Source organism: Apteryx rowi, unplaced genomic scaffold (genome assembly GCF_003343035.1).
Source record: "Apteryx rowi isolate R43461 unplaced genomic scaffold, aptRow1 scaffold_66, whole genome shotgun sequence".
NCBI lineage: Eukaryota > Metazoa > Chordata > Aves > Apterygiformes > Apterygidae > Apteryx > Apteryx rowi.
This window is the reverse complement of record NW_020450938.1, coordinates 2,996,840-3,023,329: the sequence shown is the minus strand read 5'-3', so window position 1 is coordinate 3,023,329 and position 26,490 is coordinate 2,996,840. Positions and strand designations below refer to the sequence as shown.

At 35.4% G+C, this 26,490-nt stretch overlaps 1 protein-coding gene across 1 annotated transcript in view; it reads right to left on the bottom strand.

The window, feature by feature from the left end:
* The window catches only part of RYR2 (ryanodine receptor 2), a 479,557-nt gene that overhangs the window by 117,895 nt on the left and 335,172 nt on the right, over positions 1 to 26,490 (bottom strand). The window contains exons 46-60 of the mRNA XM_026085098.1: positions 24,533 to 24,668; positions 23,680 to 23,866; positions 23,092 to 23,197; positions 21,749 to 21,869; positions 19,789 to 19,958; positions 18,578 to 18,798; positions 17,163 to 17,253; positions 13,821 to 13,961; positions 12,839 to 13,002; positions 10,641 to 10,719; positions 9,898 to 9,987; positions 8,742 to 8,879; positions 6,211 to 6,288; positions 4,281 to 4,356; positions 217 to 343 (exon numbers count right to left, since the gene is read on the bottom strand). Of these exons, the coding sequence (XP_025940883.1) occupies positions 217 to 343; positions 4,281 to 4,356; positions 6,211 to 6,288; positions 8,742 to 8,879; positions 9,898 to 9,987; positions 10,641 to 10,719; positions 12,839 to 13,002; positions 13,821 to 13,961; positions 17,163 to 17,253; positions 18,578 to 18,798; positions 19,789 to 19,958; positions 21,749 to 21,869; positions 23,092 to 23,197; positions 23,680 to 23,866; positions 24,533 to 24,668 (1,925 nt within the window). The remainder of the gene's footprint in view (positions 1 to 216; positions 344 to 4,280; positions 4,357 to 6,210; positions 6,289 to 8,741; positions 8,880 to 9,897; positions 9,988 to 10,640; positions 10,720 to 12,838; positions 13,003 to 13,820; positions 13,962 to 17,162; positions 17,254 to 18,577; positions 18,799 to 19,788; positions 19,959 to 21,748; positions 21,870 to 23,091; positions 23,198 to 23,679; positions 23,867 to 24,532; positions 24,669 to 26,490) is intronic.

Genomic DNA, 26,490 nt, shown 5'->3' with positions numbered 1-26,490 from the left:
TATCCACAGAGCTTGCAGAGAACTCTGCTTGTGCTTTACACAGACCCTGGTCCTAATCCATAATCCATTTCATCCTTACGATAATCCATATAAAGGAAATGATCCTTACTCTCAGTTACTGAAACCTTAAACTGACCATAGAATTTCTTTTTAATAGAAGAAAAGCTGAGGATATTTAGAAACTGTCTGTGACATTAGTACTGAATAGAGAATTACCTGGAGACAACATATCCATTAATCTGTAGAAATTTCAGAATATCCTGTGCTTTTTCTCTGTCCTTGGCTTTTTCTTTGGCTGTGAGTGTATCATAGGGAACCAGAAGAGGATGGTTGCCTCCTCCCACTAATGAAATGTCAAGAGAATTAAAAGGCAGTTAATGAGTATCTGTTGACGTGATAATTCCCAATTTGCAATAGCAAAGTGGTATTATCACACAGTGCATTGCAGTATAATCTTATCTGAAGTACCAACAATACACTTTTCTGTTTCTTAACACAAATACACAAATCTGTTTCTCCAAATATTCAGATAGATATTTAGACATGACTGAATATAACATTTCAAAACAGTCAATTGCTGCAAATATTAGAAAAAATGTTGGATTTACTGAAAAATATCCATTTTCATTAAAACAAGTTGTAATTAAAATGTATGTTCCTAACAGTTAAGCAGTTATTTCCTTCTTAACAGTGTTTGCAGTATGTAATGCATCCTTTCATAAGAAAATCAAAATCTGTCATTCCAACACAGTTTTGCTTTTAAACATTCTGATGACAGCAAAGGGTTCATGTAATTCAGCAAAATACAAGCATATCTAAGCAAACATGAAAGAGTGATGTAGATGTATTTTATAGTTACAGGTTCAAGCCAGAAAGATATAAAAATATTCAGCATATATTATTCAAACATGGTTCAGACAACTGACCAGTCTGATCAAAAGATTGCTGCAGAAACAGAAAGATAAATAGAATAAATTCYGCTTTATTTCTTACAAATAGGTAATGTAGTGATAGCTCTCTGTGTGTAGGTAGCTAACTTGGCAGGAAAATAAGGTAGTTATTACTAATACAAATATTTGCATAAAAAACATTGTTAGAATTTCAGCTTCTTCTAAAATTACCATCATATAGCAGATCACAATTAATTGCTGTGATAATTGCTATGAAATCCCAGAGAATGATAAGGGAAATGATCAAACTTATCTCAGAAAAAAATGTTTTTCAGCAAGTCTCTAGTAATCATCTATAAAAGAAGGAAACAAATCCTTTCCACAAAATGTTGGAGACATATCCATGGCTGATTTTGGAGGTAACATATTCTAAAATTTTCCATTAGTTCTGACCGAGCCCTTAAAAGTGCATAGAAAATGAAAAACTCAAGGGCAACTTGCGTTTTTGCTTTTGTTTCTGTTTTTGGTGGGGTTTTTTGTTTGTTTTTTGTTTTTTTTTGGGGGGGGGGTTGAAAGTATAGCCCTTAACATTCAAATCATTGATTTTTATTCTGGTATCATGATCTACTGATCTGTTTCCATAGTATTATAGTTGAAGACAGACATCCAACAACATATAAAGTACGTGCCATATCTTTGAAAATCATTAAGAATATCGTAGATCGTTCAATTATAATTAATACACTCAAAGTGTGCAATGAAGGGGAAGGGCACTTGCAATTTTCAGGTGGCTAACTGATTTGTGTATATGAAAAGCCTTTAATGAAAAACAGAAACATAATGTCTGCAACAAGAAGTTGTTGATCTCCCATAAAATCTTGGGCTCCTTCAAAGTCAGTGGGAAATAAATATCTGTTTTTCCAATCATTATTCATGTGAGTGTTCCTTCCTCATTTAGTTTATTCAACTATTTAGTCTAATTTAGTTCATTCAACTATTCTTCTTTTACATGCTCTGTCCAGGCTTTAAATGTCTGTCCTGGTTATAGAGACAAGTATAGGAACTCTCTTCACCCTTATTAGGCAAAAATATCAAACAGCAAATCGCTGTGTTTACTCCATGCTTTTTCTGCAACTGATATTCCATTCCTATACACTAAATTGACAAAAATGAAGAGAAATTAATAGCTATGACCAAGCTACACTTCTGTTGCACTTTTCAGATTAAAGTAGATGCAACATATGTTCATAAAAACACACAAATGCTTTAAAAGCCCTCACCTTAAACCATTAATCTCCATTCAGTTCAACATAGTGCTAACAATAGGTATTAACTGAAGATCTCCTCTTTATCTTTAAAAAAGTTAAGGTGTTTTAACAAAATGAGCAAACAATAGTTTATTGTATTTAAAGTTTCATAATTTTGCATTGTTAACCATGAAGCTTTTTTCCCTGTTATGCACATTAAATTTTTAATATCTAAACAGAAATGATGAATTCAATAATGCAATCACATAAATAAAATTATGCACTTGCTCATGAACAGTGAAATCAGAGCCATCGGTTTAGTATTTTTATCTATGAGGTTTCTGTACAATTCAAGACTGTCACATTAGCTTACTACAGAATTTTGTCATTTTAAACTGCAACAGCAAGCATTTTTAAATTAGATTCACAAAGTCTTAAYGCAATATAAATAAATAAACTTATTAAATAACTTGATTTTTATGACTCCTATTAGTGTTTTAAATTTAAAGTATTCCATCCTGAATGACATGTTAGACAGTGTGTGTGCATGGTACAGACAAACTTCCAGAGTAAATGTATGATAAAGTCTTCTGGCAACATTAGAAAACTGAAGCTATTTGAAATCATACATCTGCTCCAAAGAAACTGAAGTTTGCCTAGCCACTTCCAAAAATGAAAAAAAAAAGGGGGGGGCATGAAAAGTCATATTACTGAGAATTCTTATGTCAGTATTGCTGAATTTACCTAATCATTAAAGAACAATCATGGATGATATTCTGAAAGAGATCTTGCCAAAGAAATGAAAAAAAAATCTATATAAGAAATATAATTGTCATATGCGTACCTGTATCTGAAGTCTGCAATACTGTTCTGTTCTTTATACATATGCTGTATAAAAAATTTTTTTGAAGACTGGCATATGTACTGGAGAAAAAAAACCCATCCTCAAAGGCCAGATTTTGCTCAGCTGACAAATACATTTACTTTTCACACCAAGCAGCACACTATTGGAAGCCTCTGCTGCATTCACTATGTCAGCCTTTAGCCTTTTCAATAGTGCATTCCTTTGCATAACACTACAAATACTATAAAGCCTTCTCATCGAAGTGCTGCTCAGAGGCAAATTTTACTTTCAAAGCCTTCAAATATAGCATATCCATTTAAGTACCTAGCCTTCCTGCAGCCTCTAGTTCCCAGATTTAGCTCATTCTATTGCTACACATCCTGAAAAAAGCTTTAAAAAGTCTATAAAAATTGTAATAAACTGTAATAAGGAGAAATATAATTAAGGATATGGAAATTCATAGTGATTTATCGAAGACACTTGCAGGTGAAACTTCTCTTTTTCATAAAAGCTAAACTACCATACATTAGCTGAAAGTTTACATATAAATAAAACAAGGGAAAAAAAACCTGACAAGTCTGGCAAGTGTTATTTAGACTTGATATCTTTCAATAAGAAAAAACCCTAACTTCAGCATTTGCAAATGAAAACTTGCTGTGTCTCCAACTACTGCTTTCTCCATGTACAAATCTAATTTTATATGCAAAAATTTAGCTTTAATACAAAAAATAAACAAATGTAAATACAAATGTATTGTAAAAACAATAAGTCACACATAACATGACAACATTTGTCACTTAGATTAGCAGAGATCACAGAGCATGTGCAACTTTTCATGTGGAATCAAGAATCTACTCTAAGTCTATCCATTTGTCAATTCAATATATGACACGTAGATCCCCCTCCAATAAAGTAAGTAATTCAAACGAAATCAAAGCCCACTGGGCAACAGTTTGAAAGACTACTGATAAAAGGAAAATGTATTAATGTAGCATAAAGTTATTTACAAGTTTTGAGATCTCTTCCTTTCATACATTTGAACAGGTAAGCTACCTCAGCAGGAACTGCAACACTCAGCCCTATAAAAGCTCAGGTATACTTCTAGGCATTAAAAATCACAAATATGTAATTGAAAACTATAATTAGGAATAGATATTTTCTTGTTTCTTCTTCAAGACAATTGACTAATTGTCAAGACTAATTGACTGTTACCTTTTCTGTCAGTCTAATACTTTTCCTCAAATATATGACCCAAGATAACCATACAAAACTTTATATAATGTAAATAGCATGTATTACCTTTTGCTTCAAGCTCCATTTTCTTTTTCTTTGCCCATGTGTTATGGTAATTTTCAGCCATCATCTCAGCCATAGCCTTAGAAAAAGGAGAGCTTAATGATGTGTGTTGCAATGGTTAACCTCAAAGAAGGGAAAATTTCTAGTCTATATTAAATAACAGGTTTTTAAAAAAATAGAAGCAGCATAATCGATTTTCAATACAGTGGCATTGTAACGGTTCACTGAAAACATCAGTTTTATTGAAAAATTATGATATAGAATTTAGGTAGGTATGGTATAATGTAGGTAGAAACTAGGGACCAGCTGCTGAAGAGAAAACTGCTAGTACAAAAAAGGAGGAGCCGCAGAGAGGAATATAGTCTGGAAACAGTACTAGAATGTCAAACAGAGACTTGATTCTCAAAGCAGGGCTGACGAGAAACTCCAGAAGGCCCTGGTGAGGCAAACAAAGCACAGTAAACCAGTGGACTGAACCAGGACTGCTCTTGCCGGCAATGCCTATAAACTGTGGGTGTAGCCTGGCCCAGGTGAATACTCCACTGTACGCAATCTGAAGTTGTTCTCAAGAGAGAGCTTTCATCATAACTAAGGAAAAATGAATCGTAAAACCAGTCATGACTGTTTCGTAACTGAGGGCCACAAAGGAAATAATTCATGTCAAATGTCGGGTGGTTTAGCATAAAAGAGTAAGCAAGGGAGTAATTCAAGTTCTAATGCCATTTTCTTTTCTGTTTAGTGACAGGCTGGTCACTTTTCTCTGGGTTTGGTTTCCCACTTTATAATACTATGATGATGTTCACATTAGAGCCAAGTCACAAGCATTATATAAAGTTTGTATGGTCTTTTGATTATTCTGAGTCTATGCAAATCTCAAATTCTGCAATTATAATGACACTGTTCCATCAATTTGATAAGAGTCTAGTGACAGAATTGGTGTTATTCAATTACCAATTTTATTAACTCTTTGGAATGATCAGCAATCTACTGAATAGTATAAATCATGACAATTAATTGGGAGAAAATTCTTGTTATTATAAACTTAGTCAGCAATCTACAATGATAGAAATATAAAGCTGGAAACCACAAGGTAGRAAACAAGGAAGGAAAATTCAGTCTGAGAACTTGATCAGAAGTACAATACTGCACAGTTAGCCAGTTACCTTACTACTTGCTGCTTGTTTCACTGCACTGCAGTCGAGCTCAATATGGGCTAACTTAACCCTGTTTTTTGTAACTAGCACTGAACTCCATGTTGCCATCACTATACTGGTACACATACTCTGCTAACTTGCCTAAAACAATCTAGTGTAGTATGTCTACATAATATTGCAATCACACTCACAGCAATTAGTAGACTGCAAAAACTAGCAATGCATTTCATCAAATTCCATGACAAAACCTGTCTTTCTAAGACTAACATCATTCATTTATCAATTAAAAAAACACTTGTTCCATATAACAGCAAACTACTAATAGATTTATGGTCAAAATCCTACCCCCAACCACTTCATTTTCTATTCTCATAAGATTTAACATAACATTGTCTCATGACTCTAATTTATTCAGTATAGAAAAAAAGAACAGTGACAAAACTTTTTGGGGAGATGGTGGAGAAATGAATGACAAACACAGAAAAAAGCTGATGCTGCATGCTCTTCTAAACAGAATTCTCTTCAAGATGACAGATGTTCACAAAGAGGGCTGGGAAAATCAATCCAGGACTAAAATAAACTTTGAAGCCTTACAACCTTATCCATGTTTTTTAAAGTAACAAATGATCAAAGAGCAATGATGAAACAGACAAAAAAAAAAATCAAAGCATTTCAAAGGAAATAATATAAATAAGGTACGAATGATTTAAATAAACTAGAAAGAAAGAAAAATTTAAATTGCCAAAAAAGGGCAGGCATATTAAGTGTTTCTGACTTACATGAACGTCTCTGGAGAGGGTGACATTGCTCATGTCAATTGCTCGAGGGCTGTAACCATGGGCGGTATCTACAGAGATCTGAATGACAAACATGCAAAACAATGGAGTTATACATGCTTTTGTTGTAAAGAAGTTAGCATTAACAAGATACTGAAGGCAATGAAAGAACTAAAGGAAAAAGAGCCACTTGTCTATCTCTAGAGAGCAAAAAGATCCCAAGTAACCTGAAAATTTCTGTCCAACCAAAAAAATACTAAAGGTGGTAAATGGAAGTTAGATTTAGGCAAAGGTCTAAATTTTTTGTTAGGTAATTACAACACACACAGTCATTTACTCCCAAAGACAGACACCAATTAGACATGAATCGCACTCATTCAAATGTTAATTTCACTTGAACAAATATTTAAGATTTGAATTCATTATGAATAACGCTGTACTGAAGTTATGATCAAACTGCTGTGTTTTCCAGAGATTTTTTCCTAAAGTAGAGGCAGGCCAAATCTCACATCTTCTACTTTAAGGTGAGTTCAGCCAAAAATCAAGGTTTGAATTTTGAACTGAATTTTTGAATTTTGCCTTTCAACCCAGACCAAGAAACAAAGGACAGTGATTAAGTCCTGATGACTCACAGAGTTTGGACAGGATGGACAGACTGATCACTTTAAGCTTCTAAAGGGTGCAAAAAGACACATCTACAACTAGCACATGGTTGCCAAACTAAGAAGTCAAGGAGTTCAGAAGATGCATGGAGAACTTTACAGCTGGTGTTCCCTTATCCTCCATGTCTTCATAAGGAACACAGGAGAGACTGTGAGACCATTAGGATAAAAGCATCTCAGTGCATACATGCTGGACAGACTACTTGGAAACACACGTCATGGTGATAGTGAGTATGTGCGTATGAGAGTGTAAGCAGGTAAAATCAATTTTGCCCCAGTTTTGTTTTGAAATAAAATCACCTTCCCCCTGCGTAATATCTCCCTTGGAGAGTTGCAACAGTGTTGCTACAATGTTGCAATGTTAATTCCTAAAAAACTGATAGCAAAACTCCCACTGGAAGAAGATAACAAGATTTGGCCCTCAGATTTCCAGGGCACTGATTTACACTACTGCAAACCTACATATGCTTGCATATGATCCTACATTTTAAGGATATAACAGAATCTGGTATCTGATAGACCAGGATTCTGCTGTAATAGATAAATTCACATCCACCATAGGAACACCTGCCTTTAGAAACTTACTAAACTATTATCAGTATTCAGAATTTAGTTCCTATGTCTGATATTATTTTTATATGCATATATATGAGCACATACAAGGCTTAGAGATTCAAAAGACTCATTTCAAAAGGCATGTATTTATAACAGAGAAGAGAATAACACAAAGAATATGAGAGTAGCACACAGTAAATAAATTTTGATCTAAAAAAATATTGTTTTGTTTCCTAAAACCAACAGTTCAAGCTGTTACACTAACATGAAGATATTGATTAAATATACTCAAAATTTCTTGGCTGAACATGTGAAAATGCTGGTTTTTTGCTGATGACAGCAGAATATATTATAATACCCAAAAATCAGGAAAACTTGTAAGTCAGGAATTTTGAAAGGGAATTATAGTTTGTGAACTATAATTTGCACCTCATCCCAACTGCTAAATTGAACCACATGATACACACCTGGTGGTGTCTAGAGTGAGTTGGAGGAGCAGGTTCAGCTGCTCCTTTTTCATAAACATATTGCCATACTTGCACATGGAAATTGTGCAGAGATGAGATGAGAGAAGAGGGAAAGATTTTTCCACTCACATTTTATTTCCCTCACTGACTTGGCTCCATATGTGTCTATGTGATTGAGAGACAAAGATAATCTTGCCCCTCAGTTTAACTTGTGAAGTATGCAAAGTTTTCAGAAAATATACTGCCAATATTTCTATGTTTTATCCTAATAGCATTTTGATTTAAGGAGGCTATCTTTAAGGAAAAGCCTATCATGAGAATTTTCAGAATGTTGATTGTCTACAGTTGCAAACTTAATGCTGCATTAACATTGATATTTGTATTTATTTTCCTTTAAAAAAGAAATAAAATTCATTTATATATGTACCTCTATTTCTCTACATGCTTAAAGGCATCCATAATTCCACAAAATTCCACAAAATTCCACAAAAAAGGACATCAAAATCATATTAATACTCACTATTGATGTGTAATCACCTACTGATGTAAATAATTCTCATAAATAATGCAATTAATTTTTAAAAGTGAAAAACTACATTAATATTTCAATTTTGTATACTTTTTTGAAAATGTTTATTAGAACACTATTTTTGAATAGGGAAAGCTAGCAAGCAGAAATTTCCAGCTTCTATGAATAGAAAACCAAATCTCAAACCAGTTTTACAAGTTCTATGATTGCTTGCAAAAAATACTTCCATGTGTTTTCATGCTGCAGGAATATTTCATCATTTAAAACCTAAAAATGAAAACATATTTTGCTTGCATTTTTCTGGAATATAAAATGACTTACTTGACTGGTTTGAGATATGCGACGTGTTCGATTATAGAGCGCCATGGAGTCTCCCTCCCTTGTTCTTTCAATCCGCCATCCCCATGCCAGCATGGTTTTCAGTGATTCTTTTATTGGCCATCGATAGATTTCTTTCTCCTAGGAGAGTACACAGGCAATAATTACTGTGTTAATTCTGTAGCTCTACAGAGTGAAACTCAACTATTGGACTTTTGCCTGGCTATACTGAGATGCAAAGTAATCTACTGAAATCAGCCCTTACAGCATAAGGTCACAGCAAAGAAGGAAATAAAAAAGGTGATGATCACAAGGATAACAGTGTTAATGGCATGTTCAGGTATCAGCTCCAAAGTGAAGCAGCTAATTATCACGAGTAATAAGGTACTTTGTCTACTACATGAAGCAAAACTCAAAATCATAGAATCATAGAAAAGTCAAGGTTGCAGTGGACCTCTGAAGATCATCTGGCTCAATATTCCACTGAAAATACAGCCTTAAATTAGGTTGTCCAGGGCCCTGTCAAGTCAAGTCTTGAATATTTCCAGTGAGGGAGATTTCACCACTTCTCTGGGCAACATACTGGAATATTTAATTGTTCTAACGGTGAATAATTTTTTTTCTTATGTCCAGAATCTCCTGAGCAGCTTACACCTGTTGTCTTTGTCCTGTGCATCTCTGTGAAGAGAGCAGCTCCATCTTCTCTACAATGACTTTTTAGGTATTGGGAGACTGTGATTAGATCACCCCAGAGCCTTCTTTTCTTTAGGCTGAACAAACCCTTTTCCTTTAACCTTTTCTTCCTATGTCAAGTTCTCCAACCTTCTAATCATCTTCATGGCCCTCTGCTGGTAAGCCCAAGTCCTCACTAACCAACTAGGCATGCCTGTATGATCTCACTGTAAAAACATAGTGGTGATGTGACACTTCATCATAAATTAAGTTCAGCCATGAAAGAAAGTAGGTTGAGTGGCCTAGCTATTGTACAATACCAAGCCTATTGTCTCTTCTTGAGATTTCAGAGGAAGAGAACAATCACACATTAGTTGATGCATTCTAAATCAAAAAGAAAGTGATGTAAACATAAGGTGATACACTCAGCGTGAAAGAAGCAATCTTTTAGTCACACTGGATCAAAAAGAATGAACAAATTCCTCACCTTTTCGGACAGTAATTTATATTGTTTCATTAATGGTTGCACTTTTGCAGATTCAGAATATGTTTCACCATATACCCATCCATTGGCAAACTGAAAATGGTAATAAAAGAAAAAAATGGGTGAGAGGGAAAAATTATGAAAAATCTTATTTTTATTTGTGCAAAGAAACTGAATAATGCTTCTGCAGCGCTACTTTCTCTCTTAAATTTTCTTTCTGTTATTTTCTCAACAATTTTGTCAGCCCTGCTTTATCTGCTTATAACAAAATGAATTATGTAAAATGCTATCTTTTTGAARGTTAATGTTTACTTGAAGTAAACATTTCAATTCATTTTCTTTTTCTTGATTTCCTAAGAGCATGATCCTTGATTTACATAGAACATGATACTGTTTTACATTTAAGGAATATTTTCTAATACCAGACACAGAAGCTACACAGAAATATGGAATTCCTGCAGATTTTTTGGTTAAAAAAGTGAAATTTGAAATCAATAAAACTACAATTAGCAAGTATATTTACTCAAAAGTTAACAATAAAGAAATGGTGAAACACCAGCATGAAATACTCAAATGTACTTACAGAACTACTCAAAAAAATGTAATTCAAGAAAATATAAATTCATATCTTACATATGTACCAACTTGTAATCTTATGAAAAATAATAACAGAGTAAAATCTTGTTAAGATTAAATGGATACACATAAAAATTCATATTCTGCTTTAACAGGAATATAGATTTTACCTTTTCCATTGACCATTTATCATGAGAGTGTTCTGCATATTTGTTAATGAAATATTCTAGCTTTTCAGGGATTGTAATGCTGAAAGTGAAGGGAAAAAACCATTATATTCCACATGCTAAAATGAGAATGGTGTTGTTTTGAAGAAAACTTTCAAATAAATAATTAGCAGTGCATACATCCATGCAAAATACCTTATTGTGCTGCTTTCCTCATACATAGTTTGCTTCAAGCCCCACTTAAATCAAGGGAAAGAATACGACTTATTTAATGGCTGCTGAACGAGGACCACAGCTGTGACAGGATTTTCACCTCTTTAACACACGTGTGGTGAAAAAACAATAATGATACCCAGTACTCATGCTTTTTGCCATGTTTCTATTACTAACATTCATTTTCTTGAGATTAAAAATGTAACTATGACCTTTAGTTTCAGAAATACAGTGCTAACTTATTACATATGTCAGTTATAAACCAGCTATGCTAACAATCCTTTTTGAAGCATGCTATATATTTTATATATTCCTATAAATTTCATTATATAACTGAAGCATTGTAACTTATAACAACTCAAAAGTTATACACTTAAGGCTTTATTTTCCAACAACCCAACGAATAGCTAAAAAAAATTATAAAAATCCTTATGAAAAAATAGTATACAAATAAATACACTAGCACTTCAACAAGACACTGCTGAAGTTGAAATTTCTTGAGCAGCTAAGAAAAGCAGCTATCTTAACTGTTAAACAAGCACTAGAAACAGAATTCTTTTCCAAAAATTATTTATTAAATATCAGTATTCTTCTGCATCTGCATTCTTATAATTGAAAGTTCTGGTGCACTTCTTGATCATTTCTGAAATAGCAAGATCTTCCCTCCTGTAACATAGAATTTAGGCAGGGACAGTGCTGTAATGCCATCTACTGGAAACTAGGAGAGTCTATCTTTTAATTTTCAGTCATAGAATGGGAAAAAAGTGGGAATAATGATCCCATATACAATCAAAGTAACAGTTTGCAAGAGCCTAATCACATGGAAAATAGACAGAGGCCATAAAATATTCATTAAATATTGTAAGCAGCATTTTTATTGTTTGAAGGTGTGTGGGGTGCAACTCTAATGACAGTATAATACTTTGCATAAATGCAGAAATACAATAAGGTCATATCATCTATAGCTTCATCTAAATAGGGGTAGGACTGGTAAGCATTGGGATACAGGACTGGCATGCAAAACAACACAGGACAGGGTAGAAGCAATACTGATAGAAGTAGTACTTGCTTTGTCCTGAATCATCACAGAACTATTGGCCCCTTATATGGAAATGAGAAGCACAGTAATTGATGACTTGGGTAATGTTAGGTAGCATTTTTTGGAACTACTGAATGTATTCTGGCTATCTACTATATTCCTCTGAAATGAAACTAGATAAAGTCTTCTTCAATTAGTCTCTTTAATGAGAGTAAAATATCCTTGTTAAATTTTGCTAAATCTYCATATATCTTAAATATATCTTAGGTAAACGAATTTTAGTGGAGACTGACGTGATTCCTATATTCCAGGCCACATTATGGCTTCTGCTAGCATCTTACCATGTCCATGTACATACCAGCATAGTGAATCAAAGGCATCAATCTACTGAAGGAATTCTGTCTCCTGAGTGTCGATATAGACAGAATGCCCACAAGGGCAATTGGAAAAGATGTCCTACAAATGGTATTGCTCAAGATATAGCGCGTAATTTCTCTGCTGTAAGACTATTCTATACAGAGTAAAAGGTGGCTCTGGCTGTAACCAAAAATCAGGAAACAAAGATCCCCTTCAGATAGGTGTTTTGTCTGGCTAATGTGTAGTCAGAGTCTGACTGTGCAGAGAGAATGAAGATCTTTCTGCCCACTTTCCCATCATTCAGAGTAAAAAGACATTATATAAATATATGATCAATATTATTGTCTGTAGGTATACTATCATCCACAGGCACTTGAATTAGCATCTTGGCTGTTGTTAATAATGACAGGAATTATTTCTCTAACTGTGTATTTCTTGCTTTAAAGCACAAGATCTCCATTTTATCTAAAAGACGAGTGTTCAAAATAGGCATGAATAAAAGCTGTAACTTCACATCATATCCAATAACAGACTTCATCCCTCCTTTTACCCACCCAAGGTACAAATTAGTTGCAGCAATGTACTTCCTTACTTTGAGGTATCAACAGGTTGAGGGTTAAAGTTGCCATCTGAATCCATTGAAGACTGTTTTTCCATCATACTGACATAATTTGATTCCATATAGTCCGGAGGTAAGGCCCCTGCAACCGCACTCAGACAAGGCAATGCCAATTTGAAGAGTTCTTGTTCATACTTCTGTGGAGCACACAAGGGACAGAAAGAGAGCAGTGAATGGAAGCTACCAACACCCTTGCTGAACCTGACATGGCTATAGGTGAAACCGAACAGTCATAGGATGACTTGCTTATTCAACCTGAAATTGAATTTCTGTTCTGAAAATAAAAGATGGCACATAATATACTATATACTAAAGATAAAGCTAGGATCAAGTCTTGATCTTGCTGAAGTAAATGGAAAAAATATTAACTTCAACAGGAGCAAGACTGGGCACTTTGCAGGTATCTGGGAATAGACTATAGCGCGAGAATATTCACAGCCTTTCTGGATTTGCAACAGAACTCTCATGAAGTTGTAACCAGGTTGCTTAAAAATACCTATGGAATTAACAATAAATACATACCGATGGGTATTATCAAACTTGTGTCCAACATAGAATTGAGTCAAGGGTGATCTACTACTAAGCATAGGACTGTGCTCATGATTTAAGGATGTGTAGTGTGTGAGGTAGAAAAATGTAGCCTTCAGCGATCTGCAGATGCTTGAACTTGCTTTTAGGGCCCAGACATTGACTTGACCTGTATAGATATACTCCAAGACTATTTCAACAGCTACACATAATTTTGTAATGAGCACACAAAAGGGTATATCTACCTTAAGGCAGGAGCTATAACATGAAGAATTAAACAGGAAGACTTATATTTACTAAAGCCTATATTTTTCCCTTCAAGGTGGATAGTGCAGGGTTGACAAAAACTAGGTAAAAATAACAGATTTTTTTTAAAAGTTACCCAATAAGGCTCCTCTAGTAATACTTGGATATTAAAATGAATTACCTTTTGAGATAAGGCATCAAAAATACCCCAGAACAACTTTCTGGATAAATGAAGTTCTTCCTCTGATGCAGCACCAAAGTTACCCCATCCACCTGGCAAACAATAATACTTCCAGCATCTTTCATAATGATTTGTCAGCAACTAAAACAGAACATATTTTGAAAGCAAATAAAATATAATTGCTTATGTTCTTCGGTTATGGCACTCAACCACTACACAGAAACTGCCAGAGCAATTTCTAACTTTTATCAAGAAGTACATGTTCTGATTCCTCATGCTATGTATTTATATATTTTTTTAAATCCCTGGTGGATCTCGCCACAAAACAAGAAGTTCTTACATTACTGACATATGCAAAAAGCATGTGACAGAGAAGAATTTTTCTCCACACCATAAGAACCCCATCAGCTCCAGGACAGCCAAGAATTCACTTCAATGAGTCACTATTCCAAACTGCTACTACATGGGTAAGACAGTAGAACTGTGATTTAACCCAGCTTCCAGTTATTACTAACATGTCTGGAAGCTATTCAACAGAAATTCCAACTATAGTTCATCTTCTCTTCTGTGATCTATAAAACCTGACATCAGTCTATCCTACCTCCCTCTAATATAACTGGCAGAGGAGCTGTATTCTCCCTCGCTCTCCATTCATTCAGGCATGTTTTCTCCTTAAGTGGTTACAAAATTCCAGATTATCATGGACTCAAATGGTGTGAGGATCTGCTACTAAGTATTTGCCAAATGAATACTTCACAAATGTTCTACCTAATGTATCTACTATGCCCCTAAGTCACAGACGAGATGAGATAAAATTAATTAAAAATCTCTCACTGAAGGCAACCCCAAATGAGAACGAATTTCTAACAATAGTGAAGTATGAAAATCTAGTCCTACTCTAATTCAGGGGCAGATGCAGGAAGCTTTTCCTAAGGCACAGGATGCTATTTCCTACAATCTGGCTGCAATTTCAATTTAGACTTTATTTTAACAATCTCTCACAGAAAAAAGCAATCCTTTCAACATCATTTTGCAAAGCATGTTAGCAAAATATTACAAGTCACAGCTAGTAAACAGCTGCTAGGATCCCCTTTTCTCTAGTCAAAATACATACCAAGATGTAAAAATGCAGATATTCATAACGTAAATAAGCAGAAAGAAGGACAATAATTAAAAAAAAAAAGTACTGGAGTGTAGAAGTGAGGATTTTGATAACCAAAAATATAAACTCACTGTTTTGCAAACCTCAGTTTCATGGATTAAAAAAAAAAAAAGGATCCATATAATACATTTGCATATCTTCAGATTTAAGGAACTATTATCTAAGCTGTCAGATGATTAAGGAAGAAGGAGAGACAAGAAATTATATACATCATATAACAGAAAAAGACAGAAATTTTATTACTGATGTAGAATCACAGAGATCTTATAAATACGGCATTTAAGAATCTAAGAGCTATTTGAAAACTTTCTTTCAAAACAAATTCTATTACACAACGGCCAGATATCAGATTTGGCTTTTGGACAAAATGTGAGTGCTAACATCTAATTTGTCTTTTAATCTAGCCAGGAATAAAGGCAGGTTTACTCTTAGAGTAGTCCCAGATGAAGCACTGAAAACGTCTTAGCGGAAATAAAAACAAGGCAGTCCTGTTCCAGAAGATTCACACAAAATTATACAGGAGAAGCACCAAAGATTTAAATTCACATGCTGCCTTAACTACATTAATTTTTAATTGTAGCCACCAGCAGAGATATTCAAAACAGAGAGTACCCCGTTCTTACTTAGTCATTGTGAATTCCTCCTTTCCCTTCGTCCCTTCTCAAATCTCCAAATTTACATCTCCAGAACCACGACTGAACTTGTAGCTCTCTCTTTGGAATTAAGACTACTATAATCTGTTTGCTAGCACAAGTACATAAGGAGTATGCACAGTACTTTTAAATCAGAAATACATTAGCAGATATATGCAATATTCCATTATTAAATCACAGTTTAGTGACAGTGAGATCTTAGCAAAGTTCTGGATTTATCTTAGGTAAAGACTTCACTTTCCTCAGCAGCATCTATTACTTGTTCAAGTATCAGTGGACAAAATTGCTTGCCCCAGCCAACACCATGGTTCTCCTCATATCTATATTCCTCTCCTGAAGCCTGGCTCCCCTATAGAAGGAGTCTAGTTATTATTTCCTTCCTCTTTGGTTCAGCAATACAGAAAAGTCATTACTCTAAAGACCTTCAGGGTCAAAAACCTTGCTGTCCTAGATGAACAGATCTTGGGAAGTTCTCTCTCAACAAAGCCTAAAGAAGAGTCATAGCCAAGCAGAGAGAGTCAAGTGCCTTACAATATTGCCGCTTAGTCGTTCCAGCACTGTCAGAATACATGAGAAGACACCCCTCAGGTGCAGTACGCTAAATTATCACATGCTATTCTCACATGAATAATCTCTCACATGTAAGTATAATTCTCACATGTAAGTATTAAAGAATGGCTGCTCTAGCACCTTGAGTTTGACTGAATACTTCTTGGGATACACAACTGAATTCTGAAGCCCTTAGGAGAGGTAAGACAATGCAGCAGGTCCTGGTTGAGACTAGTGATTCCAGTTCCTCATCTAAGGTCAGAGACCATGATCCGGCTACTACAAACCTACATAATTCTGATTAGTATTTTGGCAAAGAAAACAGATATAAAATGTAATTAACCCTGATATGTGGCTTTTAAAGAAGAGAGAATAATTAAATAAGAAAAGAAGAAATGTCCTGTTCAGAGTTGTGGTGGGAAAGCATTAGAAAGGGCTGCTGAAAAGTAGCAGTATGTAAGGTAGGAAATGACGCATTTCCGAGAATTGGTGCTGAAATCTGAGGAATCTTTAAGGAGTGTATCATCTCTGTAAGGAAACAACACATCTTTCTTGTGGATTAGGAATCAGAATCAAATAATATGGAGAAATCTTTGGGGGCAGAAAATAAAATTGAAGATTAATAACAAATATGTATTCCTCAGATTTGCAAGCACAAACCACAGAAAAAGACTCCATTTTCTGAGGGCAGGGAAAATCAACACAAAGGGCAGAAGTTAGGATACATGGAGATTATTAATTGTTGTCTTTCTTTTGCATTGAATTCATCTTTCTTCCATTTCCAAGGGTTCCCTTATTCTGTTTCCATATAGGTTTTCAAAAAAGGAGAGAATTAGAGGAGAACTATGTCTAAGAACAATGGTCTATTTTGCAGATTGGAAATAAGTCAATACAGAACACAGAGAACGTTCCCTATGTAAGTATTTTTGTTGCACCTTGTAACAAGGAATGTTACTGAGGATTAAAATACACATTTACCTTGAGAGGCATCTTTGCATGTTCATTTAATAGAGGAACATCAAATACTAATCTTCTCAGTAAATGCTGCATCATGGAAGGCCTCAACTGCCTGAAAGCAGACAGATCGTTTCAAAAGGATGTACAGCATGGTTTCATGTAAATAATTAATAAATACATTAAAGTAACCTGACATTTCTACAACATTAAAATTTTTCAAATTCATAAAGCAATAGGCATTTGCTTATGGCACTACAAAAAGCATGCCCAAAAAAAGAGCACACAAGTGCATATCAAAGAAAACCTTCTGAACATGCAAATCACATACTTTAAAGAAGCACAGAGAAAATATCTGATATATAGACAGAGATGTAGTAAATCAGGAAAGAAAAAACTTTATTCTGTTATTGTATACTATGATTATCATGCCCATGAAAAAAACACTATAATGTAAATTTCTTGCAATATATCTCGACGGTGCTTAAGAATATCGTATAAACTAAGAAGGACATATGAGCGTTAATTCTTTGGATGTACTAAACAAGAACACACAGCAGCGGGCACCAACTGGAAAGAGAGAAGAAATAAGTATAATATGTATGTTAGAATGGCAAGGACATCAAACTGTTTCAGACAAACAGCAAATATTGGCACTGGCTCATTTTATTAGTTCTTATCAAGGTCATGTATATAAAATGATCAATATAGTATATTTTATAAAAAACTGCTGCACAGTACTTTTTTTTCCCTCTAAGCTACAAAATTACCACCTACAGTGTGTCTGTCATTTCCAAACAAATTTCCACATTATGAAAAAAATCATTTACAGTGAAATGTTCAGAAGAGCTCTGGTGATTTAAAAGCCTAACTTTCACTAGAACTTAAATTCATAAGTGCCTAACTGACTTCTGAAAATTGAGCCTCTAGGCTTATAAAAAATTTGGATAATAATCAACTGTACTTGAGACTGCAGATGGCAAGACGAAATTCATCCAATAGGTGTCAATGATGAGGCATAATACCAGTCATTGACTTTAAATGTAATGCTTAGCAGAATTAAACGCTTACATAAAACTATGATCTACTGATCCTCAACAATGCTGCCAATCTGTGCAGCTAAAAAAGAATAATTAAACGGCACTTCAGTGTATACACAATTACACACCTCCAGAGCTTTCTCTTTTTGCAGTATATCCTCTTAATTATCAAGTTTTACATTTTAAAAAGTCAGTAATAGCCAAATAACTGAGGGATGCATATGAGTGATTAATAAAGTTGCAAACTGAATATAGTAAGTCTATTTAAAATATCTTACTCATATGTCAGCAAAAATTCTTCATTATGCTACTGATGGCACAGTTTTGCATTCCTGTATTATGAATATCATAGGTCACTCTACCAATTCGCATTTCTGTGCTGCCAAAGCCTTTCCTTACCCACAGATAGACAGTAAACACTCTTCGATGGAATCTCGCTGAGCTTTGGTAAGAGAGCAGCCCTTTGAGAGTCTGTACACGGTATGTAATAAGGAATCAATGAGGGAAGCATGATGCTCTGTGCCAGCAAAAAGAGGAGCACATCTGGTCAACAAAGGCAAGACGGCAGTGCAAAGGTATCGATTCAGAGCCAAAGCCATATCTGTAGCACTTAAAGCAGCCTATGGAATAAATGGGACACAAATTAGATTTGTCTGGCAAATGCTGTTACAAATGAAAAGAACTTTTTTCTTTGTTTTTTTCCTTCTGTAGTAGTTACAAAGAGGGAAAATTCCAAAACACACAAATGAGAACTTGATACCTACTGGAAGCTGGGTGACAGTTTTTTTTTCTGATTTGAAAGTCTTTTCCCAGGTGACTTTTTTTTTTTTTTGAATGAAAGCATGATGAATACCATAAAATTGCACACTAAACATTCAAAAACAAAAATAATTTTCAAAAATATATTAAAGAATGTCATAGTTGCTTTACAGAGCACTCAAAAATCATAAAATACCAAAGTCAAGTTTGCACTGGCAAAATTCAGTTGTTTTGCCATGCTATGATCAAGCCTCAATTTCATGCATAAATGCTCACCCACTCTATCTTAAATAACATACTTTCTAGAAAAATGCTTCAATAGAAAGTCAAATAAGGAAATCAAAGTCCATGTCTTAGCCCTCATACACACTCTCTAAATTTGATCTTTCTGTATCAAGCCAGCTAAGAAAAAATTAGATGCAAAGACGACTGACAGAAAAAAAAAGAGCAATTTTAAGGAGGAATTAAACAAAAATTGAAGGTTTTCCACAAATCTCTGGAGAGGAACACTTTCATGATAAGTCTCTGGGAAGAGGCTCCCAGTTACATGCTTTTTGGCAGCTGATCTGATTTTGATTCCACACCACAAGCTCAGAAGGTCTCCTGGAGAAAGATATTGCATCTCTTCCAGATATGGTATCAGTGTGGGTTCCTTACAAAGACAGCACCATTCTGGAGAAAGCCTCTTCACTGCTCTTTAAACATTTTCAAAGCTCAGCAGCAGCAGGCAGCTCATCCAGCATTGGGAAACACAGAAGGTTGAAGAAATAAAAAATATTCTGGGGGACGAAAAATGCTGCAGTGTTCAATAAGATAATGGAACTGAAATACCAACAGACTTAAACCCTTACCGTATCTAAAGAAGCAGCAGCACGAAGATCTGGCAGAAAGCCAACTTCAAGAAGATGCAGAAGAAAATCCTGGTCCTCAATTCCATAGACCCTGTCAAGGAACAAAACCATGGCTGCCTTGTGATCTGGGCAAAACCCCGCAGACATGTCAGGTTCCACCACAGTACCATCTAAAAGGAAGAAATAAGACTTCAATGACAAGGCTCATCCTGCACCAGCAGACTAGGCAGTCATGCTACTTGTCAGAGTTTTGAGCCTCTGTTAATATCTGACCATCTTCCCCACAGCTTTGTTACATACAGACAACAAATCCGTAGTTAACTGAAAAGGAACTGAAAATGAATGCATAAGGCAATTTTTACCCAGAAGTCCATACATGCTTTTTTGTTCATACATTGTGTACCATGGGATTCTTAGTAGTTGACACTCTAACATGATAAGAAATACCCAAACATTAATTTGTCTACAGAACTACCTCGTTCTTAGAAGAGGCAAACAAAAGATAAGAAATAGAACAAATCTATATCAAATACACCAGGAATGCAGCACTCGTGAGCATATAAAGTATGATAATGAATTAAAATTGTGGCAAATAGTCCTCTGTAATTGAAAACTTCTGAAATATCTGAAAGCATTTCACAGAAATATTTTTAAATTTTGATACTTTACTTTTGGAAACCAAACAATCCACTCCATACCTATGAGCTGCACTCTATAAACTGCTATTTAGATATCACTTTTCTATAACTTATCACCACTACTTGAATATATATAAATAATTATATAATAGATTGATTGATTTGTTTATCTCTTCTGCTGCAACTAAATTAGTCATTCTTGTGCTGTAAGTCCCTATGCAAATGACATTATATTTATAATACTCTCTCTCAAAACATCCAAAAAAGCAGACACATCTCCTTTCCCTTTTATGTTGATGCTTACTTAGTTCCCACTATTTCAATGAATTCTCTGTAGGCAGAAAACAAGTGTTTTCTTTACTGTGCATTTGTGTATGCATGCTTCACAGAATCACAGAACTAGTCCAAGCCCCCTGCTCAAGCAGGGTCACCTAGAGCACATTGCCCAGGACCCTGTCTAGACGGCTTCTGAATATCTCCAAGGATGGAGACTCCACAACCTCTCTGGGCAACCTGGGCCAGTGCTCAGCCACCCGCACAGCAAGGAGTCCTCATGTTCAGATGGAACTTCCTGTGGTTCAGTTTGGGCCCTGTTGCTACTCATCCTATCACTGGGCACCACTGAGAAGAGTCTGGCCCCATCCTATTTACACCCTCCCTTCAGATACTTAAACACCGTGATAAGATCTTCCCATCCAGTCTTCTCCAGGTTAAACAGTCCCAGCTTTCCAGCCTTTCCTCATATAAGAGATGCTCTAGTCCCTTAATCAACTTAGTGGCCCTTTGCTCGACTCGCTCCAGTAGTTCCATCTCTCTCTTATACGGGGGAGCCCAGAACTGGACACAGTACTCCAACTGTGGCCTCAGCAGGGCTTCACCTATAACTTCACCATAGTTGCTGAAGAACAACTCTGGTGTCTTAGTAAGATCTGCTAGAAACAATTAGTAGGGGTAGGACAACAAAAGCTAAGGATTACATTATCAAGAAAAGAGACTGGAAATTTTCTTTAATAATTTAGAAAGATAGGAAGTATGCATTCACAGAATTCTTTTTAAAGCTGTAACAGATTTCCATGATGTCATTGAAATGAATAGGAATTTTATCAGTGATTCAAATGCACACAGAATTATCGCCCATAGCATCCAGAAATGTTTTTGAAACTTTTGAAACACATACGACTTTTCTTCTAATTCACATTATAAATAGTTTAATTCCAAGAACATTTTAAAATATTGTGAAAAATACGAGCATCAATATATGGCCAAGTTATAAAATGTAAGAGTGGGGTGGGAGAAAAAAGAAAGCAGAACAATCATCTTACCTTTAGCTATGGTTGGCATGTGGAAAGGAATACTAATTACGCCCACCAAATCTTCCAGTGGAATCAAAGACCGTAGAATTGACCTGATCCTAATGGCTTCCCCTTTAGCTGCATGGATTAGCTAATGGAAAGATAAAAAATTAACAAGGTCTTATTTTTATCTTTTATTTGTGTTCATGTTCCAGAAACTTCCCAAACTTTCCAGAAACTTTTTCCAAACTTTCACAGATGCACAAGAATGACTATTATATAAATATATTTATATTATAATTAATAATGTAAATTTCACACAATCTGTATTTATTTGCTGTGTTCTGGATGCAAAATCTAGAAATTTAGGATCTAGGACTGTTAAAGTTGGTGAACAAAACATCAAAACATAGCTGGGGAGGGCAGAGCGAGAGGGGAAGGAGTGGCCTTTCAGATGCAAAATGGTAGTTTTGCTGTCCCAGCTGAAAAATAACACTTTCAGGTATCCCAGTTCTTGTTCTGTTTTTTGTCTTTATTAACAAGGGAGGGAGAGAGAGCAAAAATAAGACTATTATTATTTAAACAAAACATCCTCATACAGTGAGCTTGTAATATGGATATCTCTGCTTCCTCAAGTTACCCATTTCTGCACAAATCTGATACTGATCTGCATGAACTGGGGCAGATTTCAGAGTAAAATAAGAAACATGTATAATTTAGGAGAATTTTTGAAGAAACAAAAATGTATTTTGAATCTTAATCTGAACAAATATTTTCAAATAGCCCCCACTGTTAGGATCCATGTGGTAAGGGCTGTTTTTTTATAGCATGAATGTCTAATACTGTGTATATCTAATGCCTAAAACAGTGACATCTTGTCTTTGACTAGGATTCTTGGTTTGAATAAAGATTATGTATTTTGGAGGACAATGTTTATTCCCATGTTTTAAAAGAATTTCCTGTCATATTAATCCCTTTTATATGCAAGTCAAATACTCTGTTTAAATACGTATATGAAGACAGTGGAACCACAGTTAAAAACCACTGTACACCATCACAGTAAACAGCGAAATTTGAATAGTTTGATGGTCATAACAGACAGTCAAACAATATTCATGAAAGAATGTTGCCCCAAGGAACAGCAATAAGAAAAGGAACAGAATACTTCCTTTTGAAAGAACAACTTCTGAACAGCTTACAGAAGTTCCTTGCAAATTAGCAGATGAACACATGTACACTGAGATACTATGTAGTCATACCACTGCTTTAATACCTGATAACGTGTATTACTGTGAAAAAGCCAAAGAGCAAAACACCAAACCATCAGTAAAACTATTGCTTCACTTTTCAATGCACGAAGACATGAAACTTACATGCATTTCAGGGGCACAACGTCCTAAGAGATCAATCAAAGCTGCATAAAAGGTCATGATGGCATTTCCCATGTGAATAGTGTCATCTTCTTGTTCTTCCATCTCACTGGAATTCATTAGTTGTTAAAACAAACAAAAAATGAAAAAAAAAACACAAAAAAGTTTTTACATTAGCAGTAAACATACAAAACTTGCTCACAGCAGCAATGGCTTATACATGGTGGCTTCTTGATAATCAGTGAATTTACAGCAGACTAACAGAGAATGGAATTTGTCCCTGAGATATTGCAGTGACATCTGCATTGTTACCATTTATCTGTCTCATTTTGTAACAGGGGGTTGATTCTTAACTGGCTAACAAACAGCCAACGGAATTCTAAAGATGATATAATATTTAGAGAAAGTTACTTAAAATTAACAGTGCAGGAGAAGAACTATTTGGCAGAAGACAAATTCTACCTTCCATAGAATCCAAGGAGGAATCCAGTTAATAATTCACATGTTAAAACCAACAAGTCATTTCATGACTAGGATTATAAAACAAACAAACAAAAATTATGGCAATGTAAGCAATTCCACAGCACCTACAGGGTTTTACTAGATCCATTACTTGGGGAAGGTCCATCTCTTGTTGGATCTTCCGATATTTGTATTGCTTCCTCCACGGCAGCAAGTAACCCATTGCCTCCTTCTCCTCTTAGAGCTGGACCAAAACACTCAGGTCGACGGATAAGCAGCCTGACTACAACATTAGCATTCTCCTCCACGCTCTCTCCTATCACATAGAACAAATACCATGATTCACGATTATATCAAAAAGACTTCTGAAACATAATTGGATAAAGGCACAGAAACGTGCAGTATGCATCAGCAGACACTTTCACCTGCAAAACAGTTTAAATATCAATGACAAGGTTACATAAATACACAAATGTATCCCTCTATTATTGTAATATAACCTATGATATAGAACATACAATTTAATTCAAAATTAAGTACAGCCAAAGAAGTAACTATGTAATAAAGGATATTGAAACCATCATAAAAACTACCGATTTGTAGTGAAAATCACATTCAAGTGAGAGAGCTAGTGAAGGGTACGCTATACCTGCTAAAAACTAGACTTGTATAAATCTTAACCAAAACATTGGTCTTTGGCTCTCTGTCTAGCATGAATTTTACCTTAAAAAGATTTAGGAGTCTCTGTTCCAGTTACAGGAGAGATGTCACCATTTCAAAGACCAAAGAGTCTACATGATCTGTAAAACGGACATCTAAATTACTGTATGTTTTGCATGATTCTACTCTTTCCGCTGTCTGTCCTTTAAATTTTTGGTATTCCATGAAGCTGGCTTGTATCCCTACTTTAAATGACAAATTTCAAACAAATATTTATTCAAATATTAGAGGAAATTATAAAATTGGCAGGTTCCTACACTACCATTGCAAAAAACAGCAAAACGAAGAAAATCCAAATATCGCTCTCCTTCAACTGGATTCCATCCAATGTCTGGGTAGCCTTTAGAAACCAGCAAAGGACAACTCTGCAATCCACATCCAGCCAAGTAGCGAACCACCTAAAAGAAAGGTAAAATGAAAAAGACATTTATTGTGAAAACAAAGAGAAGTGCAGTTTGAAGGGAAGTATCCTCATATATTGTCTCTGATTTGGCTTCCACATTCCAGATCTTATTTTGGGCAAATTAGAAGAGCAGCAGCACTTTCCCAACCTTTGTTTACTTCTGCCGCCATGAACCACAAGACCTCCCCTCTCTTGATTCACTTCTCTTTCTAAATCACTGTTTGGCTCTCTACATCTCATATCTCTTCCAACCCTGAGTGAGAGAGACAAACTAATCAATTCTGTGGCACTCTCCTTCTACACTCCATCCTTATTTGAAAACATATCTTCATATATGACTGACAGGTCTACTCTTTTATTTTAACTTCTCCTTTCACTTGTTTTCTTTCTTTCTTTCTTTTTTAACACACAGCACTCATACTCCCTGTAATTCAGAGCTATCATCTCAGTAACAGTTTCTATTGGCTCTCTCCTTTCCGTGTTTTAAGAGTTGTAATTATAGCCTTTAACCAATTCAGACAGCTTCTTTTTGCTAAAAATTTATAGGAATCATAGGTCTGAAAATGTCCTGTTAAATAGACATGGTTCACCTTCCTACTCCAAGGAAGGATCATCTACATTTGCATCATTCCTGACAGATGTTTTCCTAGGGAGGTTGTTGTAGTATCTCCACAATTAGAAGTCTTTAAGAAGAGATTAGACAATGTATTCCACTGTCTCACTTTCTATTAGCAAGTGTTTTTTAATGTCTAACTTGAAATTGTCTTTCAATCATTTATGCTGCTTGTCCTTTCCACCACTTACATGGTAACCATTATTCCATTCCTTCTTGCAGCAGCATTTTATATATTCAAAACAGTTATTATATGCTCTTTTGAGCTTTTTATTCCTTAATCTAATCAACATCCATTCATTGATTCTTGATTTGTTACTTCCTAGACCTTGAATAATTCTCACTGCTCTTCTTTTGACTTCCTCCAGTTGGTCCATACTATCTTTGAAGCTTGCAACTCAGCATTCAACTGACCTGTTGCCCAAACAATTTTCCCTCTTCTTCATTCAGACACTGTATTTTTATATCAGTATAGTCCATTTGCACTTGCCCTTGCTGAGTTGCTTCCTATTTCTCTTCAGGCTCCCATTTTTCTTCATCCACCAATTCATCAAAATCATTCTGAATTCTAATCCTATTTTTCAATGCACCTGCAGCCAATCCAGTGATGGCTAGCCATTGGGCTTTTACCTGGTAGGGATCTCAGTACAAAATTTTGAATCATAGAATAATTTAGGTTGGAAGGGACCTCCAGAGGTCATCCAGTTCAACCCCCTGCTCAGAGCAGGTCTAATCAGATCAGGGCCACATCCAGTTCAGTCCTGAAGACCTCCAAGGATGGAGACTCCACAATCTCTCTGGGAGACCTGTTCCACTGTTCAATCATCCTCATCATAAAGTTTTTCTTCTTTTTTTTTTCTCCTAATATCTAATGGCAATTTCCTGTGTTCTAACTTATGTCTGTTGCCTCTTGTCCTATAGCCGTATACCTCCAATGAAGAGCCTGGCTCCATCTTCTCTGTATTCTCCAATCAGACAGTTGTAGACAGCAATAAGGTCTTCCCTGAGCCTTCTCTTCTTAAGGCTGAACAGGCCCAGTTCTCTCAACCTCTTCTCATGTCATGTTCTCCAAACCCTTGTCCATCCTGGTTGCCCTCCACTGGACTCGCTTCAGTATGTCAGTACCTTTCTCATACTGGGGAGCCTTCCCCTTGTCCGCAGCACCAGTCATAGAAAGCAATACGTTTGGTCAGGCATGATTTGC